This window comes from Corvus hawaiiensis, chromosome 4, assembly GCF_020740725.1.
Source record: "Corvus hawaiiensis isolate bCorHaw1 chromosome 4, bCorHaw1.pri.cur, whole genome shotgun sequence".
In the NCBI taxonomy this organism is placed as follows: domain Eukaryota; kingdom Metazoa; phylum Chordata; class Aves; order Passeriformes; family Corvidae; genus Corvus; species Corvus hawaiiensis.
Window position 1 is genome coordinate 72,573,471 of NC_063216.1, and position 17,749 is coordinate 72,591,219.

The window sequence follows — 17,749 nt, forward strand, 5'->3', positions numbered from 1 at the left end:
CATCCTCCCTGCTGTTGAGGGAAATCCACTGTAGCTCTAGGTATGTCCCAGGACAGTTTTAAAAAACCTTATAGAGAGCCACATTTTAAAGCCTTTTCTTTGGGTAACTCAGTTGTTCTTGGTCGTGTTGAAGGGCTGTTGAAAGCAGATTGTTTTAATATGACCTTATAAAAGACTCATGTAAAAGCCAGAAGGTTTATGATTAAGGTATCAGAGGAGCACTGGAAAAGATCAAAGTTTGATTCTTGGTTGTGCTGATGACCTTAGCTAAATCACTCAGGAACAAGCTTGGAAGAACTTGTTTAGGAAGTTTTTCAGAATCAGTGCCTCAGTTGGAACCAGGGGGTTCAGGGCACAGTTGACCTTTCCAATGTTTGATAGTGATTGTGAGTGCCGAGCAAATCAAAATCTGAATTTAGAATCTTCTGAGAATTTTATTTCATCTTTCTGTACCTCTTTTTCGTCCACATGTAAGACAGGGAAAACTAATATTTTGCCAATGTTGTAAGGACAAATGTTTGCTGAGATACAGTGGCAACAGGAGCAACAGTGGTAAATAAAATGGATGTTGCATTAAAAAATATCCCAAGTCCTGCTTTTGTCCAAACGGTGGATTAGTGATGAAAACAATGGAAGTCAACACAACTGAATTATTAACCACACAGCCATTTATGTGACAAATGTCACCTTTTTGTCTAATAATGATTTCTAATGGGATAGTACCACTATTTTATATGCCCTGTATACACGTGAATAATGTTTGGTAAACTAGAGTACTAAGTCTGATACAGAAAGTACTGCTGAATACATTCAGCATCATTACTTCACTTAACATTACCAGAAAATATATTTTCTGGACCTGTTTAATAAACCACAGGTGATAAACAAACTAGCTTACTTAGAGATCATTTAGGGATGAGGAAGCCTTTTTTCTATTGACATTTCTGAATGGAAAATTCTGCTGAGACAGTCTGCAGCTCAGACTATTAGGATAGCAGAGAGAGACCTTTAACAGTGAATCTGACCCATTAATGATTTATGAGAGAACAGTGTTGGAATAAATATGAATAAAAAGCTATAATTTCATACAATTTGGTACAGCAACATTGAAATTGTACTAGGATAAACAACTGCCTTGCAATAAGCATGTTCATTCATTATTCAGTGTTAAATCTTAATTGTTGCTTATTTCAATTTCTTTGTGCTAAGTGTTTCTAAATTATAAATAACCCTGCAACTCTAGTAGTATATACTCTGTTAAGGAAAAGGTAAGTACAGAAATAAATTATTGAAGTGTTCTGTTTAACTATTGCCACATAGTTTATTTCAAGATTGGGAGATCAAGGCAGCCACTTTGATAAATTTGAAGATACATTGACAAGGAGTCTATGGACATTTATGTTTCATAAACAGACTTTGTGTATGTGTATTTATTTACAGAATTGTTACAAGGTGATCTTCACTTGGAGGTTTGATTTCTCTCCTTTTCAGGTCATTGGCAAACTGTCCTGACCTTAGTGAGAGTAAAATCATCTTAAGTACACACATCACTGCTGTGTTCTCCCTTTGATCCGAGCACCAAACTGTGATTAACATTAAAGAAAGTCCAGCTGCAAGCATTTTCATGCCCTGAGCAAGCATGAAACACGAGACTCCTTCTTGTCATGTCTCTTATTTTCCTCTTTCATGTCTCCCTTACTTATTTATCTACTTACCTTAATTTTCTTGGAAAAGAGTCTTGTTTTTCTTAAGGAGGGATGGTTGTGTGATTAAGGCATCTCACATCTTTTTGTCTCCTTTTGCCTTTTCTAATTCTTCCCATCTCTTCTTTAGAGGTCCAGTGGAAAGACTTGTTGGCTTGCTCTTCACTGGCTTGTGGGACAGCACTTCATATCTGGCAATGGATCAGAAGGACTGAAGAGTGCTTTTGCTCCCACCAGTGTTTCTTAGAGCTGCTAAAACAGGACCAATGAAGATGTTCACCAGACTCCAAGTGCTTGCGCTAGCTTTATTTTCCAAAGGAATTTTCCTTTCCCTAAGTGACCACAGCTTTGTCAGGAAGGAAATTAAGATAGAAGGAGACCTGGTCTTAGGAGGCTTATTCCCAATCAAGGAAAAAGGCACTGGGATAGAAGAATGTGGGAGAATCAATGAAGACCGAGGCATCCAGCGCTTGGAGGCCATGCTGTTTGCTATTGATGAAATCAACAAAGACAACTACTTGCTGCCAGGAATTAAGCTTGGAGTTCACATCTTGGACACGTGTTCCAGGGATACATATGCCTTAGAACAGTCTTTGGAGTTTGTCAGGGCATCTTTGACTAAAGTGGATGAAACAGAGTACATGTGCCCTGACGGCTCGTATGCCATCCAAGAGAATTTGCCACTGCTCATTGCAGGAGTCATAGGCGGTTCCTACAGCAGCGTCTCCATACAGGTAAGTCACAGCAGCCCCCCCAGGTGAGAGTCGTTCATCTGCGATTCCAGTGAGAGAACCACTGCTTATATAAGTTTTCCAATAAAGCAAGTCTTAGCTTGGTCACTGTACCCTAGGGGTCAATCTGGCGTATGATTTTTACTGAATTCACATTAGTTCGAGTCACTCTTTAAAACACTTGTAGTTCAAACCTCTGGCAGCTGTCCACTTCCTCTAGTTATGGTGTATGCTGAGGGCCTCTGAGGTTTCCAAAAATCTTAGTATTTATTTTGAACTGTGCATTTTATGACACTTCTACAACTCTGAGCGCAGATCTCTGCTTTCACATCAATCATAACTGATACCACCAATGTGTCTGAATATGTGTTCCTGCCATGCTGCGTGTGCATAACATTTTTCATTTTAACACCAGACATTTAAAATAAAAAAATAAATCCTTATCTTACTTCCAGTCACTAGTGGGATTCCCCAAGGCTCAGTATTGGGGTCTGACCTGTTTAATATCAATGACCTGGATCAGGCGATCAAGTGTAGCCTCAGTCAGTTTGCAGATGACACTAAGTTAGGCGAGAGTGCTGATCTGCTGGAGAGTAGGAAGACTGCACAGGGATCTGGACAGCCTGAATCAATGGACTGAGGTCAATAGTATGAGGTTCAATAAGGCCAAGTACAGGTCCTGCACTTGGGTCACGACAACCCCCTGCAGTGCAACAGGCTGGAGGAAGAGTGGCTGGAACATGTCCCAGGGGAGGTGGACCTGGAGGTGCTGGTTGACAGTGGCTGAACATGAGCCAGGTGCCCAGATGGTCAAGTAACCAATGGAATCCTGGCTTATATCAGCAATAGTGGGGTCAGCAGGACCAGGGCAGTGACCTCGGTACTGGACACTGGTGAGGCCACACCTCAAATCCTGTGCCCAGTTCTGGGCCCCTCACTGCAACATTGAGGTGCTGGAGCATGTCCAGAGAAGGGCAATGGAGATGGTGAAGAGTCTACAGAGAAAGTCCTATGAAGGACTCCTCCTGAAGGAGCTGGGGGTGTTTAGCCTGGAGAAGAGGAGGTCATATAGCTACAAATACCTGAAAGGAGGTTGTAGCCAGATGAGGGGAAGCCTCTTCTCCCCAGCAACCAGTGACAGGCTGAGAGAAAATGGCTTTAAGCTGTGCTAAGTGAGGTTCAGGTTGGACATCAAGAGGAATTTCTTCACAGAAAGGGTTGTTAAGCATTGGAATGGACTCCCCAGGAAGGGAGGTGGTGGAGTCATCATCCCTGGACATATTAAAGAAATGACTGGATGTGGCACTCAGTGCTGTGGTCTGGCTGACATGGCTGGGATTGGTCAAAGGTTGGACTCGGTGATCTTGAAGATATTTTCCAACCTAAATGATTCTGTGATTCTGTGATCCAGTTATTTTGGGTCAAATAAAACAAGCCAGTCCACATGACTCATAATCACAGGTGAGTGGTGTCTTAAGCCCAGACTGACATAGACTAAGACCCTGCATCTCTTATTTCTTCATGGTCAGCTGCAGGTTTCCAAAGGCATCAAGTCTTGACAGTGCAGGAAGTTTTTTCAGAGACTCAATGTAGGATGCTTTTTCAGACTGAGCAGAGGCCTTAATCACTGCACCAGTGTCAACAGCAGTAAGAGTTACTTTGTATTGCAGACTATGCTAGCAGTGACAGAAAGTCCACAGAATCTCATTTGCCTGTTTCATAAATAGGCCAAGAGTTCATCCAGTGTTCTTTTCAATCAGAATTACACTGGGGAACTGGTTGCTTCTCTTGTGAAGGCATTAAATCTCATCAGTTGGGAGCATGGTCAGATCCCATAGGACATGCATGAGCACAGAAGAATTTAAAGAAATTACATTTTATCTCTTTTTCTCTTCCAGTGTATAACTCATCTGTGTATTCATAGTAGGGAATATAAGGGCAAATCCTTACCCACACCACAGGAGAATAGTTTCTGCAGAGCAGAACCTCAGCCATTTCTTTAGTAGGAGTGGTTTTGTCCACTGTGGACCAGCTAGCAGAGCAGGAATGTATCCTTCATCAGTTATGTGGGTCTGATCACTTGGAGAACAAAAAGCAAGTAAGTTTCAGGCTGAAAAAGAGACATCTGAAGGGGAAAAATAATAGCTACAGAACCTTGGGCAGCACAAACTGTTAAGGAAATCATTATTCATTGTCTCTTCCAATCAGACAAAAGAGTACATCAAATGAAACCAGCAAATGGTAGGTTGTTGTAGATGCTAAAAGCTAAATGAGTCCCAGAAGTGACTAGAAACAAAAAGAAGCAATTCTGTAAAGTACCTCCTCTGGTTCAGCAGTTCTCAGAGCTACAACTGTCTGAAGGCTGGCAAAATATTTTGAAGCATCATATGACTGCCCTATCCCACTGGTGGAGGGCTGACAGTCTTTTTGCTCTACCTTTGGTTTGTGGTCAGTGTGTTTCTTAGTCCACCCTAAATTCAGGTGTGTCCAAAGGACATGAAGATATGAGGTAGCCTGAAAGACATATCTATAAAAGTGGTTAGAGCAGAGGAAGTGGTACAGGTATTTCACTCCCTCCCAGAAATCCAGAGGGATTCAGGTCACACTTTTAGAGCAGTCTGTGGCCTCTTGCACAGCATCTGTCAGCCTGTCCCTTTGAAGCCAGTCTCTGGTGATCATTGACCTAAGGCTAAATCCGTGTCTGAGGCAGTAGATTGGATGCAGCACACATCGAATATACATAAGAGAGGGTATACAAATGTTTCATATTGCAAAATATTGGGTTTGGAGCAGCTGTCCAACGGAAATTGGAAGTCCTGATTAGAGACTTTCTCATCCAGTACATGTAAAAAATGGCAATATAGCTGTATGCAAATCCATATGTCATCCAATTTGCAAAACCTATGGAGGATGATGAACCAATACTTTTAGTTAATATTATTCTATGATCTTCCCTAGAGTTGTCAATAGTTTTTCAAACATAAGATCTTTCTTAACACAGTTCTTCGGAAAAATAGTTTCACAAATCATTTGACTTGTCATCTAGCATTTTCCAGCTAGAAAAAAGTATTCAGTTGTTTATTTTCTCTTGACATAGATTGTGTTGGCCTTCCTTCAGTCTCTCTTTTCTAGCTTTCCTCTAGATTTCACACCACCTGTAAAAGATGTAATGAAGTCCTAGAAAAGACATAATTAAGCCATTCACTCCTGTTGCCCATCCTGTTAAGATAGCCAGTCACAAGTTCTGTTTCAAAAGAAAATCCCTGTCAAGAATAATAGACATTGCAGACTAAAGCCTGAAATTGTAAGGACTTTGAAGCATTAAAGACAAGCATTTTGGTGCCATGCGAGAAGAGACTACCCAATTTCAGAGTCAGTCACCTGTACAGAGTAGCTCCAGTAACAACTGGAACCATACCAGTGCTGAAAGTCAAAATATTTCACCAGGCATATGTGTGCAAGGCTCAGCACCCCAGTTCCCTGTGCTTTCAAGCAGCATTCAGGGTGCTACATGCTTCCAGATGTAGCCCTGGCAAGCATTTTTCCTTTTCTGAGAGCTGTAAACACCATAAAGTCCACAGAGCAGTTTCTTAGCCTTAAAATAAAACATGCTGAGTTATTCAGACAAAAATTATTTCTGCCTTTTTTTTTTCCCCTCCTGTGAATTTGTCTTTATATTTCAATATTTTTTCTTCCTCTCCCTTCACCCTCCCTCTCCTGCTTTTTTTGTCTGGACAGCTGTCTGCCAAATCACTTCATGATGCTCCTGCTGTCAGATTTGTATTTCTTTCATTACCCTTCCACTAAGGAAAAAAAGATTTTGCTGGTAAATCAGCAATGAACACCTTCCCCACTGAGTCAGTATATGTGATAGGCACTTTTTGCAGAGACTAAAAACAACAAGAGAATGCAGAATGCTTAATTGTTTTCTGGTCAGACTAGGCTATTATCCTTAATGATGATCTGGATAATTAGTTTTTAGATGTTGTGTTTAAATTAGCAGTGAGCCCAATCTGCACAGCATTTGATCTTTCAAAACTCAAGCCAGGATTCTTAGTCAATGGAAAAGCTCATGTTAAAAAAGAAAAAACAAACCTGTTTTCATGAAATAATATTCTGACTTGAGTCTAGCATGAGGAGGTGAAGAATTCAAAATTTGGAGGGTCTTCTTTTGGGGTCATGGCTTTTCGTCTGAGCCAGGTTATCCACTCTTTCTTAGTTCACAACAGAAATTTCAAACGCCTTTTCCTTGGAGAGATCGACACATTTAAAATTATAAGATAAAAAGGCAACATTCATTTGCAGAGGAGCGCCTGAATAGCCAATCCCAATTCCATGTTTAAAATACTTAGGTCAGCTCTTGTCAGGAATTTGCATGTGGAAGCAGGAATACAATTACTCAAGTGCTGGATTTGTTCTTTCCTATTTCTGAAAACTGGATTCATCTTCTGAAAATGAAGACTAGGGTCCATTCCCTGCAGTCAGCTCTTAGAAAAATGAAGACATTCCTTTAGGTGGGCTGGGTTTTTAATTTCTATGTGTACTATATTCCTATGGATGTAAAGATTTTTAATGCTGTCAACCCACAAGACCTCCAGATCACTACCATGACAGTTATTTGCAAGTTAGAGCCTCATCCAGAAAAAATGGCAGAACAGAAACCAGTGCCCTGCTGTCTTCTCTTCAGTTCCTTGCTGTCTCTCAAGCAAACTGTAACAAAACCACTGGAGAAGGTTTAATGGTGCATTACTGCTATCACAAAAGCTAAAGCCACTCCTAAGTGAGTGACCATCTGGCATGAAATTCAGAATATGTACTCATTTACTGGCAGTCTTTTCCTGGCTGTCATTTCTCCTTAGCCACAAAAGTCTGCCAAGGGCTTGTGGAGCCTGAAAGCTAATCACCTCCATTTCCTTCCTCCAAGGATAAACCATCTTTCAACCGGAGTCTTAACAACAGTTTCTGACTTCTATCACCACTGAAAATAGTGTAAAATCCTTAAATGAACCAAATGCAAAAAAGAAACAAAATATAACATATGGGGCTCTGCCCCACTGTGCATGGACCCCACAGGGATGTGGGCAGGAGAAATGTGCAGGGGGTTGCAGAGGTTTGCCAGGCCACACATACCATTTGTGCTGTGCAATGACAGCCTCTGGTGATTTTGTGCTTGTAAAAGTAAACCAGATCCTTATTAAAAAATCTATTCTGTGAGATGGACCACCTACCACCAGCGTTTAAGCTACACTTGCACTTGCCAGCTTCCATGTGTCTCCTTTAAGCTCTCTCCCTCTTTTATCTCTGTTTTTCCCCTCTCTCCACTACCTCTCGGCCAGATCCTTGCTGTTTGTTCCTCTCTTTATTTCTATTCCACTTTCAGAAACTGAACAGCCACTAGGCTGAGATTTTCAAACTGTCCAAAGAACACTGGATATTTCTTTCCTAGAGATTTCAAAGGAATGTGGGTACCTCCCTCTGGCTTCTCTGAAAATCCCACAGTAACTGATTCCTTTGCAGTCTTTTTGATTTGGGTTTGGGATATTTTTGGGGTTTTTTCAGTGTGTTGCATTTTCTCCTTTTGTTAAGGGGAAATTATGACTTTAGAGGGATGGATAAGTAACCACTAAGATCACAGGTGAGAAGGTGGGAGCTCTACCATACAATGAGAGAATCATAGAATCATTAAGGTTGGAAAAGACCTCTGAGATCGTCGAGTGGGACCTTTAACCCAGCACTACCAAGTCCGCCACTTAACCATCTCCCCAAGTGCCACATCTACATGTTTTTTGAACGCTTCCAGAGCTGATGAATCCATCACCTCCCTGGGCAGCCTGTTCCAATGCCCGACAACCATTTCAGTGAAGAATTTTTTCTTAGTATCCAATCTAAACCTCCCCTGGCTCAACTTGAGACCCTTTCCTTTTTTCCTATCACTTGTTACATGGGAGAAGAGACCAACCCCCACCAGGCTACAGTCTCCTTTCACCGAGTTGTAGGGAACAATAAACTGTTCCAAGTGGGAAAGGATGTAACTGCAAGAGGAAGTGGCCAAAAATAAGAACTAGCTAGGGTCACCTGGACGTCACCTACACTCATTCTACTTCTTCTGACTAGACTTACTCATCAGTAAATGAGTCTCAAATAACCATATTTACCACTGATAACTCTTCTAAGTCCAGAAGCAACTCCATGTTTCTTTAGAACCACCAGCCGCAGTTTTAGTACCTTTTCTGATCACGTGTATATGTGACATGAGTCACTCACAGGCAGGTTTATGAAGTCTCAGAGAAGAGTTGCACTCCTCATGCAAAGCAAGGTCTTCTGCACAGGTCTCTTTTCAACTTTAGTGCTCAGCTTACTTCGCTTCAACAGTAATGCTGTATGGAGGCAGAGTGCATTTGTGACAGCTCACTGTCCCATCCCCTGCAGGAAAAAAAAAAAATATTTCCAAACAGTTCCTTCAAGGCACAGCATTTCTCTGGATGCCCTCCATGGTTTACTTTTTATTGCACAGATGGACACAAATATAAAAAGAAATTCCCAGGTCCTTTGCAGAAATCCTAGCTGTTACTCTGACAGTATTCCTTATTTCTGATGTTCATTTTGCAGATGAAGTTATTTCACCATTCAAACACTGCTTCTCTCTGTGTGACAGCTACTGAGTCTGCTGTAAATATTTATCTATATTTTTCCCAGCCTCATTGCCTGAATTTTCAGTAGAAGAGCAAAATAATGTTCCCTTCAGCCCTCTCCCCACTAACAAAAAATGTCAGACATTTTTATTTGTTTGATAATGAATTATTTTTTCTTGAGTTTCTGTTTGGAAGGGATTTGGTTAAGGAACATTACTTACAAACAAGGAAACAGCCCTCTTAATACCAAAGAGTGAGAAAGCTGGTGGAAACCACTGCTTCAGTCCTGCAATGCACCAGAAGATTCCATAGGAGAACAAGCCAGGCTGGGACTCCTAAATAACCTCACTACATCTAATTGAGTTCCTTACAACTGACCTTTAATATCCCAGTTTAAAAACTGGGATATTGGCATTCCCAGTGACCTTCCAGGGTCAGTGCTTGAAGTCCTGCTGAAGCCAAATTGGTGCTTTCTGCTGCAGGTCATGACACAGCCCCTGTGCAGTCACTGCCTTCAATAAAATATCCTTCAGTTATAATATCCCAGAGATGGCACCCATAGTTTTAAAACAGGCTAGAGAGAGATGATGTTCCAGGCTGATACAGGTTTTTCAGTTCTGAAAGCAGTGAGGCCCTTAAGGTCCTAATTTCCCTTTGAAAACATATTAGCTTGGAGTGAATTTTTTTCTTGGGTCCAAGCTGAGCAGCTGCATTTGCATCACTGAGCTCTCCTCTTCCCGAATACTCCCAAATTATATGAGTATGTCAGAAGTGTCCAGACTGAGTCACTCTGGGTCACACTGTCCCCAGGTAGGACCCTACTAAATCCCAAGAGAACAGGGAAAATTATGATGGAGCCCAGCTTTTAAGTATTGCTCATATTTATTGCCAGTGATACAGTCTGGCAGCTCAGTAGGCTCTCAACCTGCTGGGCTGTATCTGCAGAAACATGGCCAGTACACAGATGGAAATAAATATTTCTATTTATTCTATTCTCATTGGACCACATGTAGAATATTATGTTCAACTTTGGGTCCCTTGGTAAAAGGACGATTCAATAAATAAGAACATAATCATGGGGAGGAGAGTCTGGAGCACAAACCCTACAAAATGAAATTGAGGGAACTGCACATGTTTAGTCTGGAGAAGAGAAGGTTTGGTATTAACCTAATACCAGCTTTTCAGTATGTACAGATTTGTTCTCAGGAACACAAAGTAAATGTCTTTATCAACATGATGCGGGACCAGAGGATAGAAGAAAGTAGTTATGAATTGAAAAAAGGGAGACTTTAACGTGAGAAAAAATGTACTTCCCAGGAGCTGAGACCATGGGGAGACTGCACAGGCCAGTGGAGACTGTTGACTAGAGAGGTGCCTCATTTAGTCTTTACATCATGTTTATGCCTGCCACCTATCACACATCCACGTCCCAGCCCATTCACAACCAGTGTTTCTTTCCTGCCTTTCTAAAATAGCACTTTCTGCCAAAATTTTGCTATATTTTTAGGTTTAAGAAAGAAGAAAAGTTTAAATAAGAAAAAAACCCATGTATTATATATTGGAATGAATGCTTTAGGTGCAGTTTGACTTCCAACTGCCCAAATAATAACAAAAAGCCCACAAGGTAGATTACCAACATTTGGGAATGGGATACAATGTACACTGGTTGCAGTGCCTGTTCCTTCAAAGCAAGAGTTCAGGCCCTGTGTTATAGCAATGATCTAGAAATTAGGAAAACTTGGGACATGGCTTTGCCATGGTCTTGCTCTGGGAATCTGGACTAGCAACTTATTCCCAGAAATAGAAAGGCTTTCTCAGGAGTCCAAACGCAGCAACAGAATCTCCATTAGGAGAGATTGCAGCTCAGAGAGACAGAAATTTGCCTAGTTTCTCAATAGAGACAAGACTCCTTTACTTCAATCCTGTTCTGCTCCACAGCCTAATTTATTGTCTGTTCAGAGTAGCTCTTGCCTGTCTCAAAGGAGCTCTGTGAAATTAGATTCATTAAGCCGTGTTAAGTGCCGTGAGATTCTCGCATGGTTAAATTTCAGAAGGGCAGAGAGCACTGTCATCTAACAAGGGGCCTCCTCTGTCCTACAAATATGTGATACACGCTTGTGTGTTATGGTGAAGAAACCCTATCTATTCTAGAACTTTTGAAATTTATCTTTTCTTCTTTTCTCCAAAATGTTTCCTGCATTTTGCAGCCCCATACACATTCAAAAAATCCATGGAACAGTCTCTGGGCCATTAAGAAAGGAAATTTTAACAAAAACATCAGAATAAATCCTACTGCCAGGAAAAAAAAAGAAAAAAAGTCTATCAATGTTAAGCAAAATGTTCCATGAGATTCAATAAATCATAGGACAGATCAAGGTCACTGAGACATAGAGATGTTACCTGTCTGTCCCCATTTACCAGCAGGACTCTTGAATGGCTACAATACACTAAGAAACCAGGTTCATGTGTTTGAGCTGTATCTAATTCATGGCTCCTTGCAGGTTGTTATTATGGAGCCATTTTCAGTGTTTTAAACAAGATTGGCAATTTCCCACAAGCATTTATCCTGTCCCTGCAGCTCAGAGAAGCAGAAGTGGCAGATGTGGCTCCAGTGCTGGGAGAGGGACACTGGTCTCCCCTGGCACTGCCACAGCCACTCCATTTGCAGGATTTGCTGGTGCAGTAAACCCTACGGAGGGTTGTGGCTGGCACTGGACTTACTGCCATGCTCATGTTGGGCAACAAATCACCCCCCATCCCAGCAGCTGAGTGAGAGCCAGGTTTGCCTGGGGACTGGACATTTTACCACAGGACAGTGGCTGCACTAATAAGCCCAGCAGTGTAGGGCAAATAAAGGCTTCCCATCACGCTGAACGCTGACTCTGTCGACACACGTTATTCACAGCAAGCTGTGCAAAGTGGCTGTTTTGGTTTGCAGATGTAGAACATCCAGACTTCAAAGGTATCTGCAAAACCCACCAGTTTTCACAGTGAAAAGACCTGGCTACTACTGCAACTTAAGTGTCAACATATGGATTTCAGGACTAATTGCATGCACCACGGCTTGATTAAATTGCTCCCTGGAGCTTTGCCAGAATAAATTATTTCACTTAGCAAAAGCTGGATCTGCACTGCAATTTTGAAGCTGTGCCACACATGCCAAGGCAGCACGGAGCTACAGTGGAGGTGTGCCTCAGGTGGTTCAATCTCAGTGCACATAACTCTGGTTTACATCCCACTGTCCTCTACTACACTGAGTACACATAGTTTAGACATCATCTCCTCTGCAGAACCTGCTACCTGTGCTCTTCTCGTTAGTCTCTTAACCAGGATAACATTTTCATAATCAAATACTCAGATCAGCATGGAAATGGCTGGAAAAAGGGACTGTTCTGAAATCAATTGCATCAGCTAGGTCCCTGAGACTTGACCTTTTTTGAAAAATTAGTCCCTAATATCAAGACATTACAATATTCCAAAAAATCCCCACCTGAGAATTTCAAGAACAGTGTCCTGATCTGAATAACAGATACAACTTCACTGAATTCCATGAGCAGTAATAGTTTTCAGGGATGCTTGGGCCGCTATCCTTTATGATTAATCAGACTTCTTTATATTTTTTAATTTTTAGTCCATGAAAAATCTACCATCTGGACAGCTTCATAATGAGAAGCTTTACAGCAGACAGCTGTAAACACATGAAAACTTTCTTCTCCCCAGAGGACAAGAATCAGAATTGCAGCTGTTTGCAAGGACCCTAGAAGTATAGTGGCCTCCAAGGCTGAGGGCCCCTGTGTAAACTGGGAGAGTAGTTCAACGGATGCTTTTTCTGCTTAGACTAAAAGAAAAAAGAAAAAAACAGAACAAAACAAACAAACAAAAATATATTTAAGAAAAAAACAGAAAAAAAGGAAAAATAAATCAAACTAACGATAAAGCTGCTTTATTTTTAGGAGCATCTTTCTGTGAGCTGAAGGGTTGTCTACATACTGAACAGCATTACTTGAGCTGCTGAAAACAGACTTCTTTAGCCAATTTGATGGGGAAAATGCAGAATGATATGTGTGCATATCTTCATTATGGTTTAGCACAAATAAAATAATTCCTGCTAGAATAAACTGAGACAAGAATAGCAGTTCCAGCCCACACAGTTGTGCAGGAAATGTTCCAGAATAGCTATGTGGAGTAGATTCTTATTACCAAATCAGAGTGCTCTTGAGAGAGGACATGTGAACCAAACCATGGGGATCTGTGGGCATATAATCAAAGTTACAAAGCCACAGGGACTTAATGATGCTCAAAGAATCCATTGCACCTTGGTGACAGAAAAAGCCTCTCTACCCATCCTGTTGCTTTAAAGCTGTTCATTTACATCACCACAATGCAAATTCAATCCCACACTTCCAGTATAAGGGAGTTTAATGCTTGTTACCATCTAGCAGAGAGGTTAAGAACACATCAGCTGCTTTCTGAGGGCCGGTAACTAGTTCAGCCACAGCCTTGTGCCTGTACCCACTGCAAAACTAGAGTGTCAGCTAAAGCTCAGGATGCTCCTTCCAAGCACTGTAGAAAAGGTTATATTTTGTTTTAAACTAAAATAAGCTGCTCCCAGTGGTTTATTTTGTGAAGGCGAGCTTCAAGTCAACAGCTACAGCTGAGGTGCCAGGACATCTGGTCTTTCCTGGTGTTTTAGAAGGACAGGAGGACAAGGACCTCCTGAAGTCTTCAGTTCCATGTGGCCCAGGACTTGTGAAAGTCCCTGTACACGTATGGATGGCAGCAGAGTCTGGCCCAGATGAGATTACACCTGTTTACAGGGGGAGACTGAGCTACAGCAGGACACTAGTTCAGTGTCTGCATTACAGAAAAGACAGAATCTAAATCTATAAAATCCCAAGTCGTAGAGGTTGCTGAAAAGCAATAAAATTCTTCCTTTTTTTTTTAATCAGACTGTCTAATTTGCTACTGACGTCTGAGCCTTCAAAATTTGCCTGTTCTACAACATTTTTTCAAAACAGTCCTTTGCCTTTGAATTCTTAAAGACAGTCTGTGGTCAAGGAAAAATCTGGGGAAGATTGAAAAAATTAAATGATTGGGCAATTTTTAATAAGTTTCCCTTAGGAATCTCAAGTACACTATTGCAGGAATCTCAAGCACACTATGGCTTTTCAAATGGTTTCGTCAGGCTGTACTCCAAGATTAGCTTCAAATTTAATTTACCGGACACAACTTCTAGCCCCCAATCTTCTCTTTGTTATTTAAGAATCTATCATAGGAAAAAAGTGCCATAACCTTTCTTCATTCCTTTCGAGATGTGGTCAAGAGTTGCACTTCTGTGAGAGCAGCAGAGTAGATTTGGAAATATTTAAGCACTGGACATAGGAACACATGAAAAAAAGAAAAAAAAAGCAGGACTTTGGACCACATAAACTAGAAGGGCAAATAGAGATTATTAAAAGTTTTATTATTTATTAAAAACCGTAGGTCAGCATGACATTAGCTCAGTTGGGTAGAGCATGGTGCTAGTCATGCCAAGGTCATGGGTTTGGTCCCCATATGGACCGTTCACTAAAAGCTGGATTCGATGATCCTTGTGCATCCCTTCCAATTGAGACTATCCTGTGTTTCTGTGAATCTGTGAATGTGATTGTGTGGTTCTGGGACATGGTGCAACTTGAAGAGTTGCATGCAATGAATGTGCCATCTCAGCAGGTCTGAAGTCAGAACACCTCAGAAAAAAGTTTAAATGAGTGAAAAATAGGAGAGGTAGGGACTTGTCTTGTGTGAGACTATAAAGTTCTGCAAAAGGCCTGTACATTTGTGATATTTGCACAAAATGGAAATTTATATCTTATTAGTGCATTTGGTTATCAAATACAATGAGTCTTGGAGAAGATCTATCCCACTATGCAAATTTTAAGAATTCAGAAGCAAAGGCATGCAAATCCTCAGACCTTAGTAAGGAACACTTACTGAAATCTGAAACTGAAATATATTGTCCATTTGTGTCTAATTATCTGTTGTTTAAACAGGCTCAGTTTCACGAAAATAAAGGTCCATTACAATCCTTACAAACATTACAGCAGGACCCAGGGACTTAACTGGGCATCAGAACAGTTTTTGTGCATAAGCTCAGTGCAATACTCTCCCTGGAGTTTGTTATCAACATCCCCTATCAACACCCTCGATCTGCAATCGTCAGAACATCTCTCATTAAAAAACACTGTCAATGCCTTTCCCGAAATATTTTTGTTCCATTTTATAAATGCCACTCTTTAATAATCTGTGCTCCCCCCCTTTGTCTCCAGGTGGCAAATTTGCTCCGACTCTTCCAGATCCCCCAGATAAGCTACGCCTCCACCAGTGCCAAGCTGAGCGACAAATCCCGCTATGATTATTTCGCACGGACAGTGCCCCCGGACTTCTACCAAGCAAAAGCCATGGCTGAAATCCTGCGGTATTTCAACTGGACTTACGTGTCAACAGTGGCTTCCGAAGGAGACTACGGGGAGACGGGGATTGAGGCCTTTGAGCAGGAAGCTCGTCTGCGCAACATCTGCATCGCCACCTCCGAGAAAGTGGGACGGTCCAACATCAGGAAGTCTTACGACGGCGTGATCAGGGAGCTGCTCCAGAAACCCAATGCCAGGGTGGTGGTGCTGTTCATGCGAGGTGATGACTCCCGGGAGCTCATTGCGGCTGCCAACCGCTTCAACGTGTCCTTCACCTGGATTGCCAGCGACGGGTGGGGAGCACAGGAGAGCATTGTCAAGGGCAATGAGCACATAGCATCGGGGGCCATAACCTTGGAGCTTGCTTCCCATCCGGTTAAAGAGTTTGACAAGTATTTCCAAAGTCTCAGCCCTTATAACAACAGACGCAACCCCTGGTTCAAGGATTTCTGGGAGCAAAAATTCCAGTGTAGCCTGCAGAACCGGAAACCACATAAAAAGGCTTGTGACAAGCACTTCACCATCAACAGTTCCAACTACGAGCAAGAATCCAAGATCATGTTTGTTGTAAATGCTGTGTATGCAATGGCCCATGCCTTGCATAAAATGCAGAGGACTCTCTGCCCAAATACCACCAAACTCTGTGATGCCATGAAGCATCTGGATGGCAGGAAGCTGTACAAAGATTATCTCCTGAAAGTAAACTTTACAGGTAATAAATAACTCCTCTTTTCGTACATACAGAATGGCACTGTAATTAAGGAAGTGTTCATCAGTCATGGTAACTTAGCCAAATTCCTGGTGGCAGCTATTTTCACAGTTCAGACCAGGGTGGTACCCAGGCAAGGTCACTCCTGTCACAAGAACACAGAAAGGAGAAGGAAGAGGAGCTTGGTGAGAACCCTAAAAAACCAGCTCAATGCTCCTCCTGTTCCAGCAGAAGGAAGAGGTGAAGGTGGCAACAGCTGGTCTTGGCAATGTTGCACTCCATCCTCTAAAATTCCACACACCAACACCCATTTAATTCACAGCCAGTTTGGGCATGTCTGAAAGCCAATGGTCCTTTCACCACCTGCTACACCAGGCAGCTGCCTGCTATTCCCATGCCAAGACTTGGCCTTCTCTCCCTCACTTTGCTATGAATTTACATAATTGCTGGACCATGGCCAATGTCCTTGCAATAGTAAAGTAATAATTCCTGTCATAGAATCAGATGTATCTAAAATATTTAAATATATGGGATAGTGCCATTACCTGTGTTACAGAACTACAGGCTTAATGACAAAGTATAAAAAAAGCTACATTAAACATGGGCAGGAGATGAGGAGGGTGGTCCATCTGGGAATGATATGAGCAAACTTCATGGGGACTGGCTGCACAGCACATGGCATCTCGCTGGTTTTGCCATCACATATGGCTGAGTTTAGCTTTTTTATTAGTACTATGCCATAACAACATTACACTTTAGCACAGCTAAATAGATCTACAGAGGAAACAAGTGAAGTGTAGAACATCCTGTCCTTTTGTTGCTACATATCTAAGTTTCTTCTGAAGCATCTAGGTTGAACTTGCATTTCTATGTATTATTAAACTGATATTCGCAACTGACTGAGTTGATAGTAAGGAAACATCACGCTGTGCTTTGTGTGAGAACAAAATTCCAAGAGGAATTGAAGGATAAACGTGTAGGATGCAGCATGCTCAATCCCAAGAGACCTTCAATAATTGTATAATGCTAGTAGCACTGGAAACTATGTAAAACTGTCAAATTGGAGCTTGAACTTTTCCCTCCTTTAGAGATCTTCTCAGTGTTTGACTCAGATCACTTCTAGATCTGAGTCAAACCACATCCCTGGCACTTCACCAGCTCCCAGTGGGGTATGGCTGGTGTAGCCAAGTACTCAAGTCAGAATGAAACAAACTTTTTGGGTTTAGACTTATGGAAACTAAGAATCCATTCTCCTTCCCTTCCTCACAGCACTTACAACATAGAAAGTCTTTTCTCGCTTGCCTGCACTTATCCTCAGAGATACTTGAATGTCTTTAAATTGTTGAAATCAATTGGTTTGAGGAGGACAGCACTTCATGGGAGCTGGTTCCTGGCATACTGATCAGGAGGGAAGGCAGTGGTGTGCTTCTGTCCCTGCCAGGGAGATACTTCAGGACCGTAATGACCTACCCAAATGAGTAGGCACTTCAATATCTTAAACTTCAGTTATTTTGAAGATTTC

At 41.7% G+C, this 17,749-nt stretch overlaps 1 protein-coding gene across 6 annotated transcripts in view; it reads left to right on the forward strand.

Annotated features, from left to right (window-relative positions):
• GRM3 (glutamate metabotropic receptor 3) overlaps window positions 1–17,749 on the forward strand; it is a 104,852-nt gene that overhangs the window by 56,006 nt on the left and 31,097 nt on the right. For 4 of the 6 annotated variants that reach the window (XM_048301019.1, XM_048301023.1, XM_048301022.1 and 1 more), the window contains 2 exons: window positions 1,834–2,437; window positions 15,375–16,230. In XM_048301019.1, the coding sequence (XP_048156976.1) occupies window positions 1,970–2,437; window positions 15,375–16,230 (1,324 nt within the window). In that variant the 5' untranslated portion in view covers window positions 1,834–1,969. The remainder of the gene's footprint in view (window positions 1–1,833; window positions 2,438–15,374; window positions 16,231–17,749) is intronic. The other 2 variants (XM_048301024.1, XM_048301025.1) reach the window with 2 other exon arrangements.